The 14,998-nt window shown below is 52.6% G+C and overlaps 7 protein-coding genes and 1 non-coding gene across 8 annotated transcripts; 5 read left to right on the top strand and 3 right to left on the bottom strand.

Annotated features, from left to right (window-relative positions):
* Positions 1 to 546: 546 nt before the first annotated feature.
* UMAG_00056 (putative neutral amino acid permease) lies at positions 547 to 2,037 on the bottom strand (the record flags this gene model as incomplete). Its single annotated transcript, XM_011387727.1, has 1 exon — positions 547 to 2,037. The coding sequence occupies one exon, from the start codon at positions 2,035 to 2,037 to the stop codon at positions 547 to 549; it is 1,491 nt and encodes a 496-aa protein (XP_011386029.1).
* Positions 2,038 to 4,356: 2,319 nt separating this feature from the next.
* UMAG_16002 lies at positions 4,357 to 4,463 on the bottom strand. The gene is made up of 2 exons: positions 4,427 to 4,463; positions 4,357 to 4,392 (listed from the first exon to the last, which is right to left on the bottom strand). It is a non-coding gene; the product is annotated as a tRNA-Lys (tRNA).
* A 363-nt stretch (positions 4,464 to 4,826) lies between these two features.
* On the top strand, positions 4,827 to 6,419 carry UMAG_00055 (uncharacterized protein; the record flags this gene model as incomplete). Its single annotated transcript, XM_011387726.1, has 1 exon — positions 4,827 to 6,419. One exon carries the CDS (start codon positions 4,827 to 4,829, stop codon positions 6,417 to 6,419), a length of 1,593 nt encoding a protein of 530 aa, XP_011386028.1.
* Positions 6,420 to 6,748: 329 nt separating this feature from the next.
* On the top strand, positions 6,749 to 7,855 carry UMAG_00054 (uncharacterized protein; the record flags this gene model as incomplete). The annotated part of the gene is made up of 1 exon (XM_011387725.1): positions 6,749 to 7,855. One exon carries the CDS (start codon positions 6,749 to 6,751, stop codon positions 7,853 to 7,855), a length of 1,107 nt encoding a protein of 368 aa, XP_011386027.1.
* A 504-nt stretch (positions 7,856 to 8,359) lies between these two features.
* Positions 8,360 to 9,035, top strand: UMAG_00053 (putative 3-dehydroquinate dehydratase; the record flags this gene model as incomplete). Its single annotated transcript, XM_011387724.1, has 3 exons — positions 8,360 to 8,448; positions 8,531 to 8,768; positions 8,886 to 9,035. 3 exons carry the CDS (start codon positions 8,360 to 8,362, stop codon positions 9,033 to 9,035), a joined length of 477 nt encoding a protein of 158 aa, XP_011386026.1.
* Positions 9,036 to 9,646: 611 nt separating this feature from the next.
* UMAG_00052 (uncharacterized protein) lies at positions 9,647 to 10,138 on the bottom strand (the record flags this gene model as incomplete). Its single annotated transcript, XM_011387723.1, has 1 exon — positions 9,647 to 10,138. One exon carries the CDS (start codon positions 10,136 to 10,138, stop codon positions 9,647 to 9,649), a length of 492 nt encoding a protein of 163 aa, XP_011386025.1.
* A 721-nt stretch (positions 10,139 to 10,859) lies between these two features.
* UMAG_10013 (D-arabinono-1,4-lactone oxidase) lies at positions 10,860 to 12,899 on the top strand (the record flags this gene model as incomplete). Its single annotated transcript, XM_011388301.1, has 1 exon — positions 10,860 to 12,899. The coding sequence occupies one exon, from the start codon at positions 10,860 to 10,862 to the stop codon at positions 12,897 to 12,899; it is 2,040 nt and encodes a 679-aa protein (XP_011386603.1).
* Positions 12,900 to 14,038: 1,139 nt separating this feature from the next.
* On the top strand, positions 14,039 to 14,482 carry UMAG_10012 (uncharacterized protein; the record flags this gene model as incomplete). Its single annotated transcript, XM_011388300.1, has 1 exon — positions 14,039 to 14,482. One exon carries the CDS (start codon positions 14,039 to 14,041, stop codon positions 14,480 to 14,482), a length of 444 nt encoding a protein of 147 aa, XP_011386602.1.
* Between the last annotated feature and the right edge of the window lie 516 nt (positions 14,483 to 14,998).

The raw sequence follows: 14,998 nt of genomic DNA, 5'->3' as shown, positions 1-14,998 counted from the left end.
CTCATTTTTCCAGGCTCGAGGCACGAATTTTTCTCGTTTCGCTTCCTGAAGGTGGAGGTGCCCGATCGCACTCTCATCGGGCAAGATCCTCCTGGACGAAGATAGACAGCACATCAAATCATACCAACCTCACCTGTGTTCCTCACAGGTAAGGAGGCAACAATCTAATATCACCGATACTTATATGGCAATCGGCAGAAGGGATCCGATGACGTCGATGCTGGGGTGACTGCGGCAATACTGTTAGTATAAGTGTTGAGTACAAATTACATTTCGTCAAGAAGACAACGTGTTGGAGCATTTCATTAGGGCCAAATTGGGTTTGCGTGAGAGATCATGAGAACAAGTGCGTTGGTAAGAAGCTTCCGAATCTAGCTTGAGCTCGTGCAGTAGTCCAATCGAGAAGTGTTGTTTCGGTCCATGGTCAACAGATTCAGCTTCTGAACAGCGCCAATCCACCGGCGATGTTGGGTAAAAGAGAAAAAAAAATCGACCTCGACCAAGGCGAAACTTGCCCTTTTCTAACGCAAGTCGCGCAATTCTCATCTATCCGATGGGCCCGCAAGTGAATGATCCTCGCACTGTGCCTTTGTTGTACTGGTCAATGATATCCTGAACCGAAGCGTAAGTTCCGCAGACCAGGATGAGCAGGCCCAACACGAACACGATCGCATTGACAACGCTAAGGATCGTGTTCCAGCGAGTCGCGTTCCACTTGCCTTCCTTGATCAGCAAGAACCACATCAATGCTGGCAAGTAGAAGGTGAAGCCCGAGATGAACAGCGCCGACATGATGCCGAGAAGATCGGAAAAGAAGGGGATTGCCTCTGCGATCACCCAGGCGATGACGGTAATGAGAGCGACAAGTCCGAGCCATGTCAACCAGCCCATCTTGGTGTTGATGTATCGGATGACCGAGTTCTTAAACATACGACCGTGAACATATCTCGCAACCACTGTGGTGTTGATGGAGCCCGAGATAAAAATGACAGGCAGAGCGATGCCAAATGCGACCTTGGAGAGCGTGGTGCCTGCAGAGAGCAGCGCTGGAGACTTGACCTCTGTGCCAACAAAGGCGTAGATGAGGGCACCAGTGACGGTGTAGATGACAATCTCAATGATGCCGAGCGCCCAGATACTCTTGACATAGTCGGTGGGCGTGTGCATCTCGTCCATGAAGGAGAATTGGCAGACGGCAAACGAGTAGGCAAAGACAATGTTTGTGAGAGCTACCCAAGCATCAGCAAAGGTGGTGCCTTCCTTTGGCCATGCCGACCATTCTGTCAGCGTAAGTGCGTGCTCGGGCTGGCTTTTTCTGATACCTGTACCAATGATGACAACACCAATGGCGATGATAATCGATGCGAAGTCAATGTAACCCAGAATGGCCACCTCGGAGAACGAGGGAGGAACGGCAACGATGAAGAGGATGATGGCCGAAATGACGCCAAAGGCGAGCGAGCAGATGGCGTTGTTGCTCAAGTTGAGGAATGCGATGGTACCGGTGAGACAGTGAGAGCCAACCAGTAGCGTCAACTGAAGAGCAAACATGGCACCGACGAGCTCGTAGCCAAAGCGACCCATCATGAGCTGACCAGCGTCGGCATAATGCGAGACTTGAGGGAATTTGACCTTGACTTGACCGACGATGTAACTCGTATAGATGGCAATGAGACCAATGCCGATGCAGACAATCACACCAGCCACCATTCCAAGTGTGGCGAACGCAGAGGGGATGGATAGAGCACCGAGAGCAATGGCTTCGACGATGAGGCAGACGGTGAGCTTCTTCCAGCCGAGACGATGGAACTTGTGGTCACCTTCGGAACGCTTCTGCTGCTCGTACATGTAATCCTCCTCGCTGCGGTACTGCTCGCGTTTCTCGCCGAACTCGGTCTGCGTCGCGGGTTGTGTCTGGGAGACCTTGACAGGCTCATCGTGAGAAGCGCCGTTCTTTTCGACGTCGACAGTCTGAGTAGGCGAGACCGAACCGCTTGATCGATCTCCCAGAGAGGAGGGAAGGCCTGTGGATGCCATGTTGAGTGGCTCCGTGGTTGATCTAAGCTGTTCGACAATACAGCGCAGAGACTGATTCAGGAAAGAATATTTGGTGGCGATGGATCCTGGTGACGCGTGATGCGAAGGTGCACCAATGCAAAGGATCAAGAAGTGATGATTAGGGGTACAAAACGTGAGTCGTCACAAAGTATGTGACGGTGGTGGTGGAGGGAAGAGCAGCGGAAAAGTGAGAGGGGCAGAGAAGCAGATGAATCAGACGAGACGGCTCGACCAATGAAAAGAGAGGCCCAGAGCTTAAAAGGTGTGTGTGTCTATAACCGAGCCTCTGCTCTGCAAACCCACTTCCACAGTCGGTGCAACCTGCCTGGGCGACCAATCGCTGCTCATCCTACTGTCTTCAGGTCAAAGCTCGGTCTGGCTCATGTAACAGAGAGAGAGAGAAATAGCTTATCTTTCAGTCGTGGCGACAATGGGTTTGTGACATGCTGCCAAGCTCATTCGTTCAGATGCTATCTTCGGCGGTTTGGATCCGTTAGGCGCACGCCTAGAGCGCGCCATTGTCTACCCTCGCGCTTCTCCACGCACGCCCACCCGCAAGCGTATGAGAATAGTTGCACGCAAAGATAGAGAGGCAGGAACAGGCAGCACGGCAGCACAAATCGGAGGAGCCGAATTCAAACACTCTTTTCGAAACGACGCCGCTGACGGCAAAGCGTTGTGCCCTCTCTGGAGCCGCAGTCCATGCTGACGCGATGACTCTAAAATCACAACAAGGATTTTCCTCGAACCGTCGGCTTGTCCCCCCTCAAGAATGACAGAAGCCAATCACGAATAATATTCCGATGATGCAGTCCTAGTTCCCGAGTTTTCGAACTCAGCTTCAGCTGTTCAGCTTTTAGAACCTGTCAACATTCGTGATTCGTGATTGTGTGCATCGTCTTTAGCGGAAACGATAAATAACTAAGACTCGAAAGCAAGAGCCTCATGTGGGCTCGCAGCGAAAATCGAGCGAGACCGAATGACAACCGTCGATCGCTCGCCCACTTGCAGACAAGCTCACACTCACAACTCTGATACGCCATGGTGTTCAGCCAATCATCTATCAAATCCTTATCTTGTTTTGGTGGGGATAGCTCCTTCATCAAGGTGGCGCATTGCAGACGTGATGAAGACGATCAAGTCAGCAAAGTGCAAGCTCGTCAAGTGGGCTATAGAGGTTTTACTGTAGTATGGTAAGGTGCGAGTCGGAGGCTAGAGAGCGCCGCCCTGAACCCTGGCAAGGTCACGAGACACTGCTGCAAAAATTTCGGTTGGGCAACCAATCACTGTTGTGTGTCGGCACGCGCCTCAATCTTGAACAAGCACTCGCAGTTGACCGCTGCCAACGATGCATGCGCCACGAAAAATGAATCCTCAACGCGCAAGGTAACTCAACTAGCTGTGTTCTCATTGGTACAACGTCGTTCGATCACGCACGGTATGCTGAAGCCGAAATGTCGAATCGAATTCTTCTGATATCGATTGAATACCTTGGGCCGATTTGCAAAGCGACCAGCCCGCATCTATCCCAGCTTTCAGAACGACAGGACCGGCGCGTGGTGTGGCGACGACAAGCTATATTGGACCGATCAGCTGGCCACGCAGCTTTTGCGGGGTGAGTCTAGCGGCAGCCAACTTAACTTACCTACAATTCCGCGCGGCGACAGAGTCTGTGACGTTGTACGCATGACAAAAACATGACTGGGTCTAGGCTCAAAGTCTTGAGCATGGAAGAAGATGTTCTGAGATCCCGCAGATAAAGCGATAGGATACACAAAAAGTAAATACAGATGAAAATTCTGAACCGTTGAATTTTGACTTTGACGAATCGGCGGATAGTGACCGCTGGCTGTCAAATAACAGGCTAACTTACATTCATTCATTCCTTTCGTCTGTCGAATCCTTTTGTCTGTCACATCAACATACTCACGATTGTAGCGCACTACTTCGGTGCAATCGATTAGGTTGTATGTGTCTCACGAGTTCAAATCGCTCGCTTCTGCGCTGCCCGATGCCTTGATCTGGTCAAGTCAGTTCGTACCTTATATCCGGACTCGCCGATCTTTCCGTAGAAAGTTCAAAGAACGCTGCATTTCCAACCGGCTCCATGTCGTGAAACAGCCTGAATCAAACCGCGAAAAGCCAGGAGCTGCATAATTATTGCCAAGGTCGACTAACTTATGACGGGTTAATCAGCTTCGAGAACAACGAGCATAAATTTGTGATTGGTACAAAAAAGGATCGTTCAAAACGAAGTCCAAACAAAATATGAGGCTGCAAAAAAAGCCAAAAAATATCCTCCCAACGTGGGGCTCGAACCCACGACATTCAGATGAACTCCGAGGCAATCTCGGAAACCCTTGTTGTGTAAGAGTCTGACGCTCTACCGACTGAGCTAGCCGGGATAGGATGTTCACCAAAGACAAGGTTGCATATAAGTAAGGTTCTAATTATTTACATGAGATCAACGGACGATAACTCGGGACACGGACGATGAGGTGGAGCAAGAAGAAGTGCAGCGGTTGCCAGCAGGCACAGACCTGCGAAGGGTGCACAAGCCCTCCGCCTCTAGCATTCCACGCGTTTGGCAAGCTGCTGCCTATCTTCCTTGTCTTCTCCTTGCGTTTCGAATGTCGACATAGCACGGTCTGTCGATGGCAGCGTACGGCAAGCATCGGCTGTCTTCTTCTCTCCTACAATCGCGTTTCCTAGATATATACTTTCCTCGAACGAGGTAGAACTAGCGTGTCTCCTCGAAACCATCAACGATGCTCGGCGTTCCCGCCACTAGCCGCGTCACATCGAGCAGCTTCTACCATCGACCTAATGGGCTGTCCGTCTCAGACGTGGACCTCGATATTGAAGGTGCGGGGGGAGGAAGGATCGACGAACTATACGATGCTGGTCTACCGTGGCCGCTAGAAAGAAGCGCACGTCAGACATCCTGGTCCGCGAAAGGCCCCGCAGAATACATCCCGCGCTTACCGCTGTTTAAGAGCTTATATTGTCACCTCAACTGGGCTAGAGCAGGCTGGTGGGACGGCAATCGATGGTCGGAGGCGCTCAATCTCATCGCAAGCTCCCGCGAGATTCGAAATGGTGTTTTGAAAGGTCTGGTGCTAAGTGGCACCATCTCTGCGGTTGTATTTTTCTTCGAGCTCGCCTTTTTCCCAAAGGTGCTTTTCCAACAGACACACGACCAGCATGTGCAGGGCGTCGTCGAGTCTGGATCGATCGTTGGTGGACTCGGAAATGTCTTTTGGCTCTATCCTCTCATCGGCGGCAGCTACCTCCTCGCCTCTTCCTGGACATCCGACATCGCCAATGCGGCATACAAGCTTCGGCACGGGCACGTGCGAAGGCTCACCCTGTCGAACCCGTCATTGCCTCCAGGAACGTCACGCCGTATGCTGCAGGAGAGCTATCGCATGATCCTCATCGTCAACTACACCATTTTTTACCTACTTCTCGGTCGCATACCCTACCTTGGGCGCCCTCTCTCCTTCTTGTTCATGTGCCTCGTCGATGGCTACTACTGCTTTGAGCAAGCATGGATCTCGCGAGGATGGTCGCTCGACCGCAGAATGCGCTACTGTGAAGAGAGATGGTCGTACTTTGTCGCCTTCGGCTTGCCCTCCACGGCAGTGTCCTTCTTCCATCCGAGCGGACTGCTCAACTTGATGCTCTTCATGCTCGTATTCCCCTTTTGCACGGTACTTGCCATGCTCGCCGATCCACAACCGCGAATTTCAGCATCTGGCACGCTTGCGGCTTCGTCGAATGGGTTTGGTGTAGCCGGTGGGCACGTGTACGCCAACGGTCCGCTCCATCGACTCGTCCCTTCACGCTTGCCCATCTTCTGGCCGACGGTCAAACTTCATCGCCTTGTGTTGCAGCTTTTGCCGTCCTTGGCGGATGTACCTCTCGCGCCGTCTGCCCAGGCTTTCGAGCGAACCGCCAACATGTATGGCAGGACCACCGACGTGTCGGGTGCGGGCGGGTTCTCGGTCAACGGCGGATTCGGCGGGTTCGGCACCGGAGGCAAAAGAGCAGCAGACGTGGTGGGCGGCATCTTTAACAACGGCAGTCGTAGCAATCTCAATTCGGGCCGCAATTCACCTTCACCGTGGCCAGCGTATGGTGCAGTCCCTCGTTCATCTCACGAAGTTTCCAGCCGCGAAGCCTGTCAACATTTGGATTCGGGAAGCGATGTACCTGTCTCTGGTGGCTCAGCAACCGGAACCTACAACGCAACGGGGCAAATTATGTATTCGAGGGCATCCGCAGCCCCGCCCCCACCGAAAGCGCCTTTGGGTCCCCCACCAAAAGGTCCTGTCGCATATCATCGAAAAGCAGACTAGACGAAATCAACCGTCTGAATTCAACATCGTTTGCGCCTGTGGGCTGCGGCTGTGTTTGTGTCGGCGCGAGATGAAGGGAGGACATGTATCTGAGCAAAGGCTGATAGTGGGTGGCTACAGGTGGGTTTGACGCCACAAATGAAGTCTATCTTGAATGCCTCAGTTCGCTGACCTCTAGCGACTGCTGGAGGCACGCCCCGTGAATGATGGTACCTAAGACACTCGCAATGGAGCTGAAAAAGATTAAAAAGGCCGGGACACATCGCTGCAAGACCTCGAAGAGTCCAACGACCAAAGAGAGTCAAAACACCCTAGAAAGCTCAGTCAAGATGCCGAACCCTACACAAAGCTCGTTGCTCTCGACACTGCTCCTTGTTGCAGCCATCCTGCCCTGGTGCGTACTAGGCAGCTTGCAGCACTCGTGGATGCCACTAGACAAGCGCAGTTCCGCCCAGGACGGATCAAACTGCTATCACGACTACGCTACGGACCCTGCAAACTGTCCAATCGTCCACGTCGCGTTTTTCGAGGATGCTAGTTGCAACAAACCTCTTGAGCTCGCTCGTACCACACCGCAGGCGATGATCAAGGGCAACGAGCAGATGATTTGGGAAGGCACAGTGGCTCACTCGTTGAAGCGACCTCTGGGTTCGATGCGCGTGCTCGCTGCAGTTCAGGGAATCGGCATCGGCTTTGCTAAAGAAGAAGAGTCGGACGGTGTTGTTCAAAACACGGCATGGATGTCGTCTTCAAAGGTCTACGATGCATTCAAGACGAAAGACTGTATCACATTGCCCAACCTTGATGTGCACGAAGTGGGGGTATGGACGGCTAGGGTTGACTCCATTACAAATCAAGGGGGCTATGTGTGGAACCCAGACAACATTCCCATCAAGAATGGGGTCGCTCAATGCGCTCATGCCAGCACGGATGCGCGCCACAAGAGGCGATCACGAGGTACCGCAAGCGGCCGCACTCGACCGATCTGCCTTGAACAAGCATCGTACGCCGGAGGAGCAGTGTTGCTCCTGTACTCCACCGACGACTGCACGGGCCCGGCCGAGAAGCAGCTCTACAGCACCATGCAGTGCACACCTCTCCGCAAGACCAGCTTCAAGTCGTACAAAGCGATCCAACCGAAGGGACCTACTATCGATACCGTCTTTAGCCCGATCTACTACGACTTGAATGCCAACGAATTGCATGCCTGCGCCCAGCGAGATGTTAGCGCCAGACCTTTCAAGCCCAACGCATGTCAGAAGATGTTCAACACCAACATGTTTGTCGGTGTTTATGGTGTCGATCCTAGTCCTGAATTCCCTCAGCCTGTTCCTAGTCCTGGAGACAAGGTGTTGCTCCAGTCGCATGGTCATCTTTTGCTCAGCCCTAACCCGGAAGCCGGCGGAAAGGGTCTCCCTCATCCCGTGAAGCCATGAATCACAACCTGCGCATGTATCAAGGCATATCAGACCTTTTTTTCGCCTGCAACCCATTATGTCTACTTGTCCTGAGGAAGATCCGATGTGTATGCGAGCCCAACGAGTTTGAGCTCAGCGGTCGAAACAAGGCGAACCACGCGGTTTAAGCGTCACTCGTGACTGGCGAGGATGTTTGAGGCGCGGTTACAGGCGGATCAATCACGTGAATCACTCGGTGTTCGGTTATTTTACGATTTGTTTTCGGAGTTGTGGAGACACACCAAGTCACGAATATGGATCCGCTTTTACTTTCTTCCGGACGCAAACCTTACCCCGCTCTGAACTGCATAGCCAAGATGTGTCGGAGCCCCATGATTCAAGATTGAAAAAAGTGGACGACGGTCAGCGAAACTTGACTTGCAGGTGATTCGTGGAGAGCTGTGCGAGTTGCCGCTACTGCTCTACCACCACCACCACCACCACCAAAAGGAACGAAAGGCTCTTGACGGCACTACCCACCTCATGACGACCAACGCAGCACCCACCAAGCGCAGCATCTTGCTCATCAACGGGCCGAATTTAAATCTCCTCGGGACGAGAGAGCCTGAAAAGTGAGTCAACAGAATCGATCAGCGCTGTCCATATCTATACCACATCGCTGAGCCCGTTCGAGCTACTACACTGACCAAACAGGTACGGAAGCGAAACGCTCTCTGATATCGAGGAGAATGCTAGACGACAGTGCAATGAGCTCGGCTTTGACTTTGAAGGGTTTCAATCTAATCACGAAGGCGTCATTGTGGACCGTATCCACGCGGCTCGTACAGACGGCACAACGGCCATCATTATCAACGCTGGAGCATATACGCACACAAGTGTAGCGATTCGAGATGCGCTGACTGGCGTCCGAGTTCCGTTTATCGAAGTTCATGTAAGTCGCAACCTCCCAAAAGAGACAAGGAATTTATGGACGAAACCATGGTCAGTTCTGCCGAAACGAACCAGGCTTCTCATGTTGACCACTATCAGAAACCCTTACGCTTGTTAGATCTCCAACATCCACGCCAGGGAACCTTTCCGACATCATTCATACCTTTCGGATGTGGCGCAAGGTGTCATTGTTGGACTGGGCACACTCGGCTATACGGCAGCTATCTGGTCGGTCGTTGAAAAGCTCAAACAGGGTGGATTCTCGTAAACCTTACCCATGCAACGATAAAGGAGTTGCAGATGTTGCGACAGCGTCATAGAACTGTGTCGGGTAACGGCAGCTAGGTCGACGGATGTGAAACAAAGTCACGAGTGGGGTCTTGACCGCACCTGCACGTTCTGAAAAGAAGAGACTTTGAGATACCCGATCGAAGATCGCTGTCACCTAGCTACATGCGCTCGTCGAGGAGGTCAGCGCAACCCGGAAGATCAACAAGATTGGGTGGGCCATGCGTCAAATGCATGTGGTAGGCAACCCAGCGCGAAAGAACACCAGTAGTATTCACCCGCACATGCCCAAGTCGTATACACGATCTTACTCATGACTAATAATCATGAATACCAATCCCTTCTACTTCCACATATCATGTAACCTTCGCGATTGTGTAAGCGTGACATCAGGTCTTCGATTTCGCCACACAAACGCAAAGTTCATAGTTCCGTGAGAAGCGTTGTGAGTCTAAAGTACGAAATCAAGGATGCTGAATGAGCGATTGCACAGCACACACCGGATTCGTACTTTGTTTGTCCTGAAAGAGAGGTTGGGGCTAGACTGACTAGAAAACCCTGACCCTTTGAGGCTCATGTGGCGACGATATACTAAGACAATCGCGGTGAATGGATAGATCCCACACATGATTCCACAATCTTGGAGATATCATCGATTTGTGAGACGAGCTCGACAATGGCCTGCCTCGTCTCTTGGACGTGGTCTCTGAATAGCTCTCGCACTGTTTTCCCGCGACTCTGTTCGCGGGAGCGGATTTGAAGCAGCTCTTGGGCTTCTTTGGCTAGTGCAGCGATAAGTAGAGACAAGTTGTCGTCGATCTCATCAGTGTCGTCGGTGTCGGCGCCGAGGAGTGCGCGTGCCTGGAGAATGGGCCTCATTATCTCCTCTTTTGAGGCAGAGAAGTGGATAGGTGGTTCACTGTCGTCTGGGGGGTGCTTTGCCTCATAGGCGAAGATGCCCTTCGCCTCACGCTCCAGAAGCTCCACAAGCTTGGGCCTGATCACGGCGAGGGGGACATCGTCCGAGGCGAGCGATTCAGTGTCATCGCTCTCGACTGCGCGACGATCTTGCGGTTCCTTCATCTTGTCGTCTCCGACAGCGAGGTTCAGAGGTTGTCTGGTGTGAGTCGATCGATTCGTGAATTTCAGAGACTTTACGCGCCCCACCTCAGAAATCACGAATCGTGAATGTCTGTCTGCTTTTCCTGAACCTATACGTGCGAGAAGTTCTGCAGTATAACCTCCACCTTGACCGTCAAGTGCTCAGCCGCCGACAGGCACCCGAATATTTCCTTGTGTTTGTGGTTTGTGGTTTGGCGGCCCCAGCGCGGACCCTTTTCTTTTTATGAAACCTTCTCGTCTTTGCTCAGCAAGTGCAAGCCAAAGTCAAGCCTCGAGCGCTTGAAGCAAGTTTTACTTAAGTAAGCTTGGCACAACGTCGATTTGGGCAACCTGGAGGCTCCTCTTTGCTCGAACTGATCGATTGACCGATAGCCTATTCACATTCACGATTGTTGCATCGCTGAACCGAGCTCAGATGAACTGGTAGACGCGTGCAACCCTGTAACTCGACACGGCGGAAACATCGACCTACTTGCCCCATCCGAATGCTGCTGTTTCCCTCTACACCACGTACTTCCGGTACTTTCAAGAGCACTTGCGTTGACTTTAACTAGTGACTCCACTTTTTCCCCTTTGGCTAGCGAATCGCGGCAACGGCAACAACACGACATCGAGGATTCCAACGTCAAGAAGGATGGCTTCCACATCCAAGATGATGCTCAACCCTTCGAATTCGGCGCAGATGCAGCAAAGTGCCTTGACAACGGTGGACGCCGGCATCCTCTTACGCTCTACGGCCGAGCTGGAAAGGCTGACTCAGCCTATCATAGTGCCGGCAAGATCACCCAAAGCCAGATTTCAGAATTGGGGAAAATCCTTCGTGAGCACACCCGCAAGAGTGTTCGCCCCGACAACAGTGACACACTGTGCTGTGATTGTAGAGCTGGCTCGGCGTCAAGGTGCGCAGCTTCGAGCCATCGGACGAGCTCATAGCCCAAGCGATTTGCCTTTCACCACCGGTTGGGCGATGCGCATGGAAGGACTGAAGGGTGTCGTGGACATCAATCACTCGGCATATACCATTACAGCCCTTGCAGGCACCTACATCTCCGATATTCATGAGGCGCTCGACTCGACTCAGCCTCGTCTGGCTATGTGCAACGTCGGCTCGATCTCTGAACAGACCATCGCCGGTCTCATCTCCACAGCAACGCATGGTACTGGTATCCTTTTTCCCGTCGTCTCATCCTACGTCTCGCAGCTTACCATCCTTTGTCCGCTACCAGAAGGAACTCAGCATCTCACGTGCAGCCACGAGCAAAATGCAGAACTTTTCAACGCTACCCTCTGTGGTCTTGGCTCTACCGGCCTGATCACTTCTGTGACGCTTCGCGTACAGAACGCGTTCAACCTCAAGCAGTACTCGGAAGAGCTCACCTTTGACTCGCTCTTTGGTACCAAGACCGGCTTTCCTGCCGTGTCCAAGAGCTCCTATGTAAATCCTGATGCATCCCTCGGTAGCCTTTTGAGCAAAAACAAGCGACTGCCAGCGTGCTCGGACAATTATCGCCCCTCATATCGCTCTGCAGATGCTGCCGAGGTCCATCCTATTCGGCTTGGAGCCAATCGCGACGTTGATCAGCTCGCGCGAGCGGATCCAGAGGACGACCAAGAGACCAGGCAAGCTCAGCTTGCATTGGAGCAGGTGGTGGGCTCGGCGCAGCACGTCCGACTCATGTGGTTTCCGCAAGTCAAGCGCATCACCCTGCTCCGTGCGAATCGCTCCACGGAACCCGTCTCTGCCCCTCGGTCACTGACGGCGCGCGTAAAAGCATCATTGGTTGGCCATCGTCTTACCGAGTTTCTGCTTTACACATCGCGATTCAACCGTCAATGGCCTCATCCGGCCGTGCGTTGGATCCACGCTCTGACTCATCCAGCCATTCCAGAGTCGAACTCATCGCGGATGACGACACCGCCGAGAAACCAGATCGCAGCGGCGACGGAAAGTCCAGCCACTGAGCCTGTGACAATTGCATCGTCCACCTCGGATACGGCAGGCAGCCGCGATGAACAACAACAGCTTCTCATCCGTGACATTGGTCAATCGCTTGCGCACAACGGCAATGTTGGTGGCTATGCTGAAAGCGAACCTTCGCTCTTGTGGCTGCAGAGCAGCGTCCCAGTGGGCAGCTTGAACACATTCCCTCCTGACTCGGCTGCACCACGTCCGCTGACGGTGGGCAACCCCGTCTGGTCAGAAGTGGGCCGGTCCGACCGGATCTTCAACATGGATTGCCTCTTCCCGCAATACACGGACGAATGGGCGATCCCGTTGAACCGAGCCGCTGCTGCGATCCGAGCCATGCGTGACTGGCTCGATGAGGAGCAAGCTGCCTCCGATGGCGATCGAATCCATTTCCCGGTCGAGATCCGATTTGCCGACGCAGATGCTATCTGGCTCAGTCACGCACAGGGACGCAAGACGTGCTACATAGGCATCGTACAGTATCGACCGTACAACCGTCCCGTTCGCTATCGACAGCTGTTTGCCAAGTTTGAGGCGCTCATGCGCCACTATTCGGGTCGCCCGCACTGGGCAAAAGCGCACTCGTGCTCGCCTACCGAGCTATCGCAGCTCTATCCGCACTGGCATGACTTTTTGGCGACACGACAGAGGTACGATCCCCAAGAGGTGTTTGTGAACCCCTACGTAGCAAGACATCTGCTGGGTCGTATCGGCGATGGCAATGACACGCGTGTGTTCAAAAGTCGTTTGTAATCGTCTCCACTTGGATGATCTCTTTGAGCTACAACGGTTCGTCTTCTAATAGAAGCCTTCATGATACCAAGGGCATTTTCTGCATGTGCGCTGCTATCTCGTCTTGTGTGTGATTTGTAATCACGAATCTCATCGAAAAGTGTGACCAGCCCGCCAGGAAACAAGCGCTTTCTCCATCGGAAAAGTGTTTCGAAACTTTCGCGCTAGAAAAGATCGAAGCGAAGCGACAAAACGTCGTTCGCTAGCTCGAAAGGGTCTAAGATGATGTGACGTGGATTGCAGCCCAAGAGGTTTGGCGCTCAGCAGATGCCGATATGACGTCGTGTTTTCAACGTTTGCGAGGAGCGCTGATTAGTACGGAGAGGCGAACCATCTAACTAGGTTATTATTAGAGCGACACGTCCAAGGTCACAAGTCACTCAAGACGGTGAAAGGGCTGTGTAGTTGTAAGTAAGCATGTGACAGAGCTGCACCGCTTTCGTGTTTTTTAGTCAAACATTTTCGCAGCGCGTGTGCCGTGTGCCAAATGGCGGAATTAACTTGACGCTAGTTCGGAATCTCATCTCGGATAGACTGCTGAGAAGGCGGCTTGTCGGATGATTTCAACTTGTTGACTGGCACAAAAGTTGGCTTGGCGTTCTGGAAAAGGCGCTGTAACAGTGTCTCGGTCACCTCCACTCTACACGACAAGCCGACCCTGCAGCGCCAAGCTACTGCGCTACAAACCGGCTTGCGTCGTGCTGCGCTTTCCAACCCTGAGCGGCAACGGCATCCTGTCGTCAGAGTCATTGCTGGTTGGACAGTCACAGTCGAAAGTGGCCAACTCAGCCCGCCTGAAACAAAATATGGACAGGAGCTTCGACTCGAGGTCACTTCCCTTATACTCACAACCATCCTCCATACCTCACCTTCGCACGCCTTTTGCTCGCCATTGACATCTACGATTGCCCCTACCAGTGCTAAACGAATCGCATCCGACTACTGTTCCTTACCAAAGATTTCAAAAAGCTGCATATCAAGCCTGCAAATCTATCCCCGACAACCCTTTCATTCAAAGTAGCGCGAAAACCTCGCCACGACTTCGCCATCTTTGGAGAAGTGTATTAACCCACCTACTGAAACTTTTTGGACGCAGCAGGATGTCGTACTATTGCGGCGGATACAGAAGTTATTACCCTTGTAATAGCGGCCTCAATCGTGGAGCACGAATCGGCATTGGCGTTGCCATTGCTGTCGGTGTGGTTTTGCTTGTCATTCTCTTCTCGCTAGTCGCACGACGACGCAGAAGAAGATTCCTCGAGACGCAGCCCACCTCGACTATTCCCATGCATCAGCAGAACCAGCCGTCACATTACCAACAAGGTTATGGCGGCGGCGGTGGCTATGGACAGCCATATGGACAGCCATATGGACAGCCATATGGACAACAGCCATACACTGGACAGGCATATGGCCTCCCTTCTGGCGGGACACCTGCCAACAACGGCGGCGATGCGTCGCTCTACGCCCCGCCACCTGGTCCTCCTCCTCCTGCATACGTTCCGAGGGATGACAGGAAGCCAGCAGAAAGTAACAACGTGTAAGAGGCCATTCTGACCTGGACTTCAACGCACCTCTGATGGCTGATAGCCGCCTCGGCTTTCGCATGCAACAATCCTCTGCTCTTTCGTTTTTGTCTATACATTTTAGCTACGATTCTACTTGCTGCAGCTTTTAAGCCGCTTTTCACGTGTAATGATACAGCATACTGGCAGTCGTCTATGCGTGACGGCTTGAGCTTCCTCTTGGTTTGAGAGAAGAAAGTCGAACGTCATTCCGTTGATCATCACGTTGTTCGACTGTGTTGAGAGCCTGTTGATGGGCCATCAAGATCGGGTAGAGATCAAATGCTATCGGGCTTCATTTTGGAGTCGCGCGAAAAAGTCAGGAGAAGTCGAAGCGAGGAAAGCAAGCCGAAATTGGGTTGCCCCAGATCTACGACCTACAGCTCGCATGCTCCGCTGCAGGAGGTGGGAGGAATTAGACACTTTTAAGTTAACTGAGTTATTCGGCTTGCGCTGGAAGTGTAAGGTGGCCATATTCACGCTTGTGATCTGGCT

This window comes from Mycosarcoma maydis, chromosome 1 (genome assembly GCF_000328475.2).
Source record: "Mycosarcoma maydis chromosome 1, whole genome shotgun sequence".
Taxonomy (NCBI): Eukaryota; Fungi; Basidiomycota; class Ustilaginomycetes; order Ustilaginales; genus Mycosarcoma; species Mycosarcoma maydis.
This window is presented reverse-complemented; position numbering and strand designations above follow the sequence as displayed.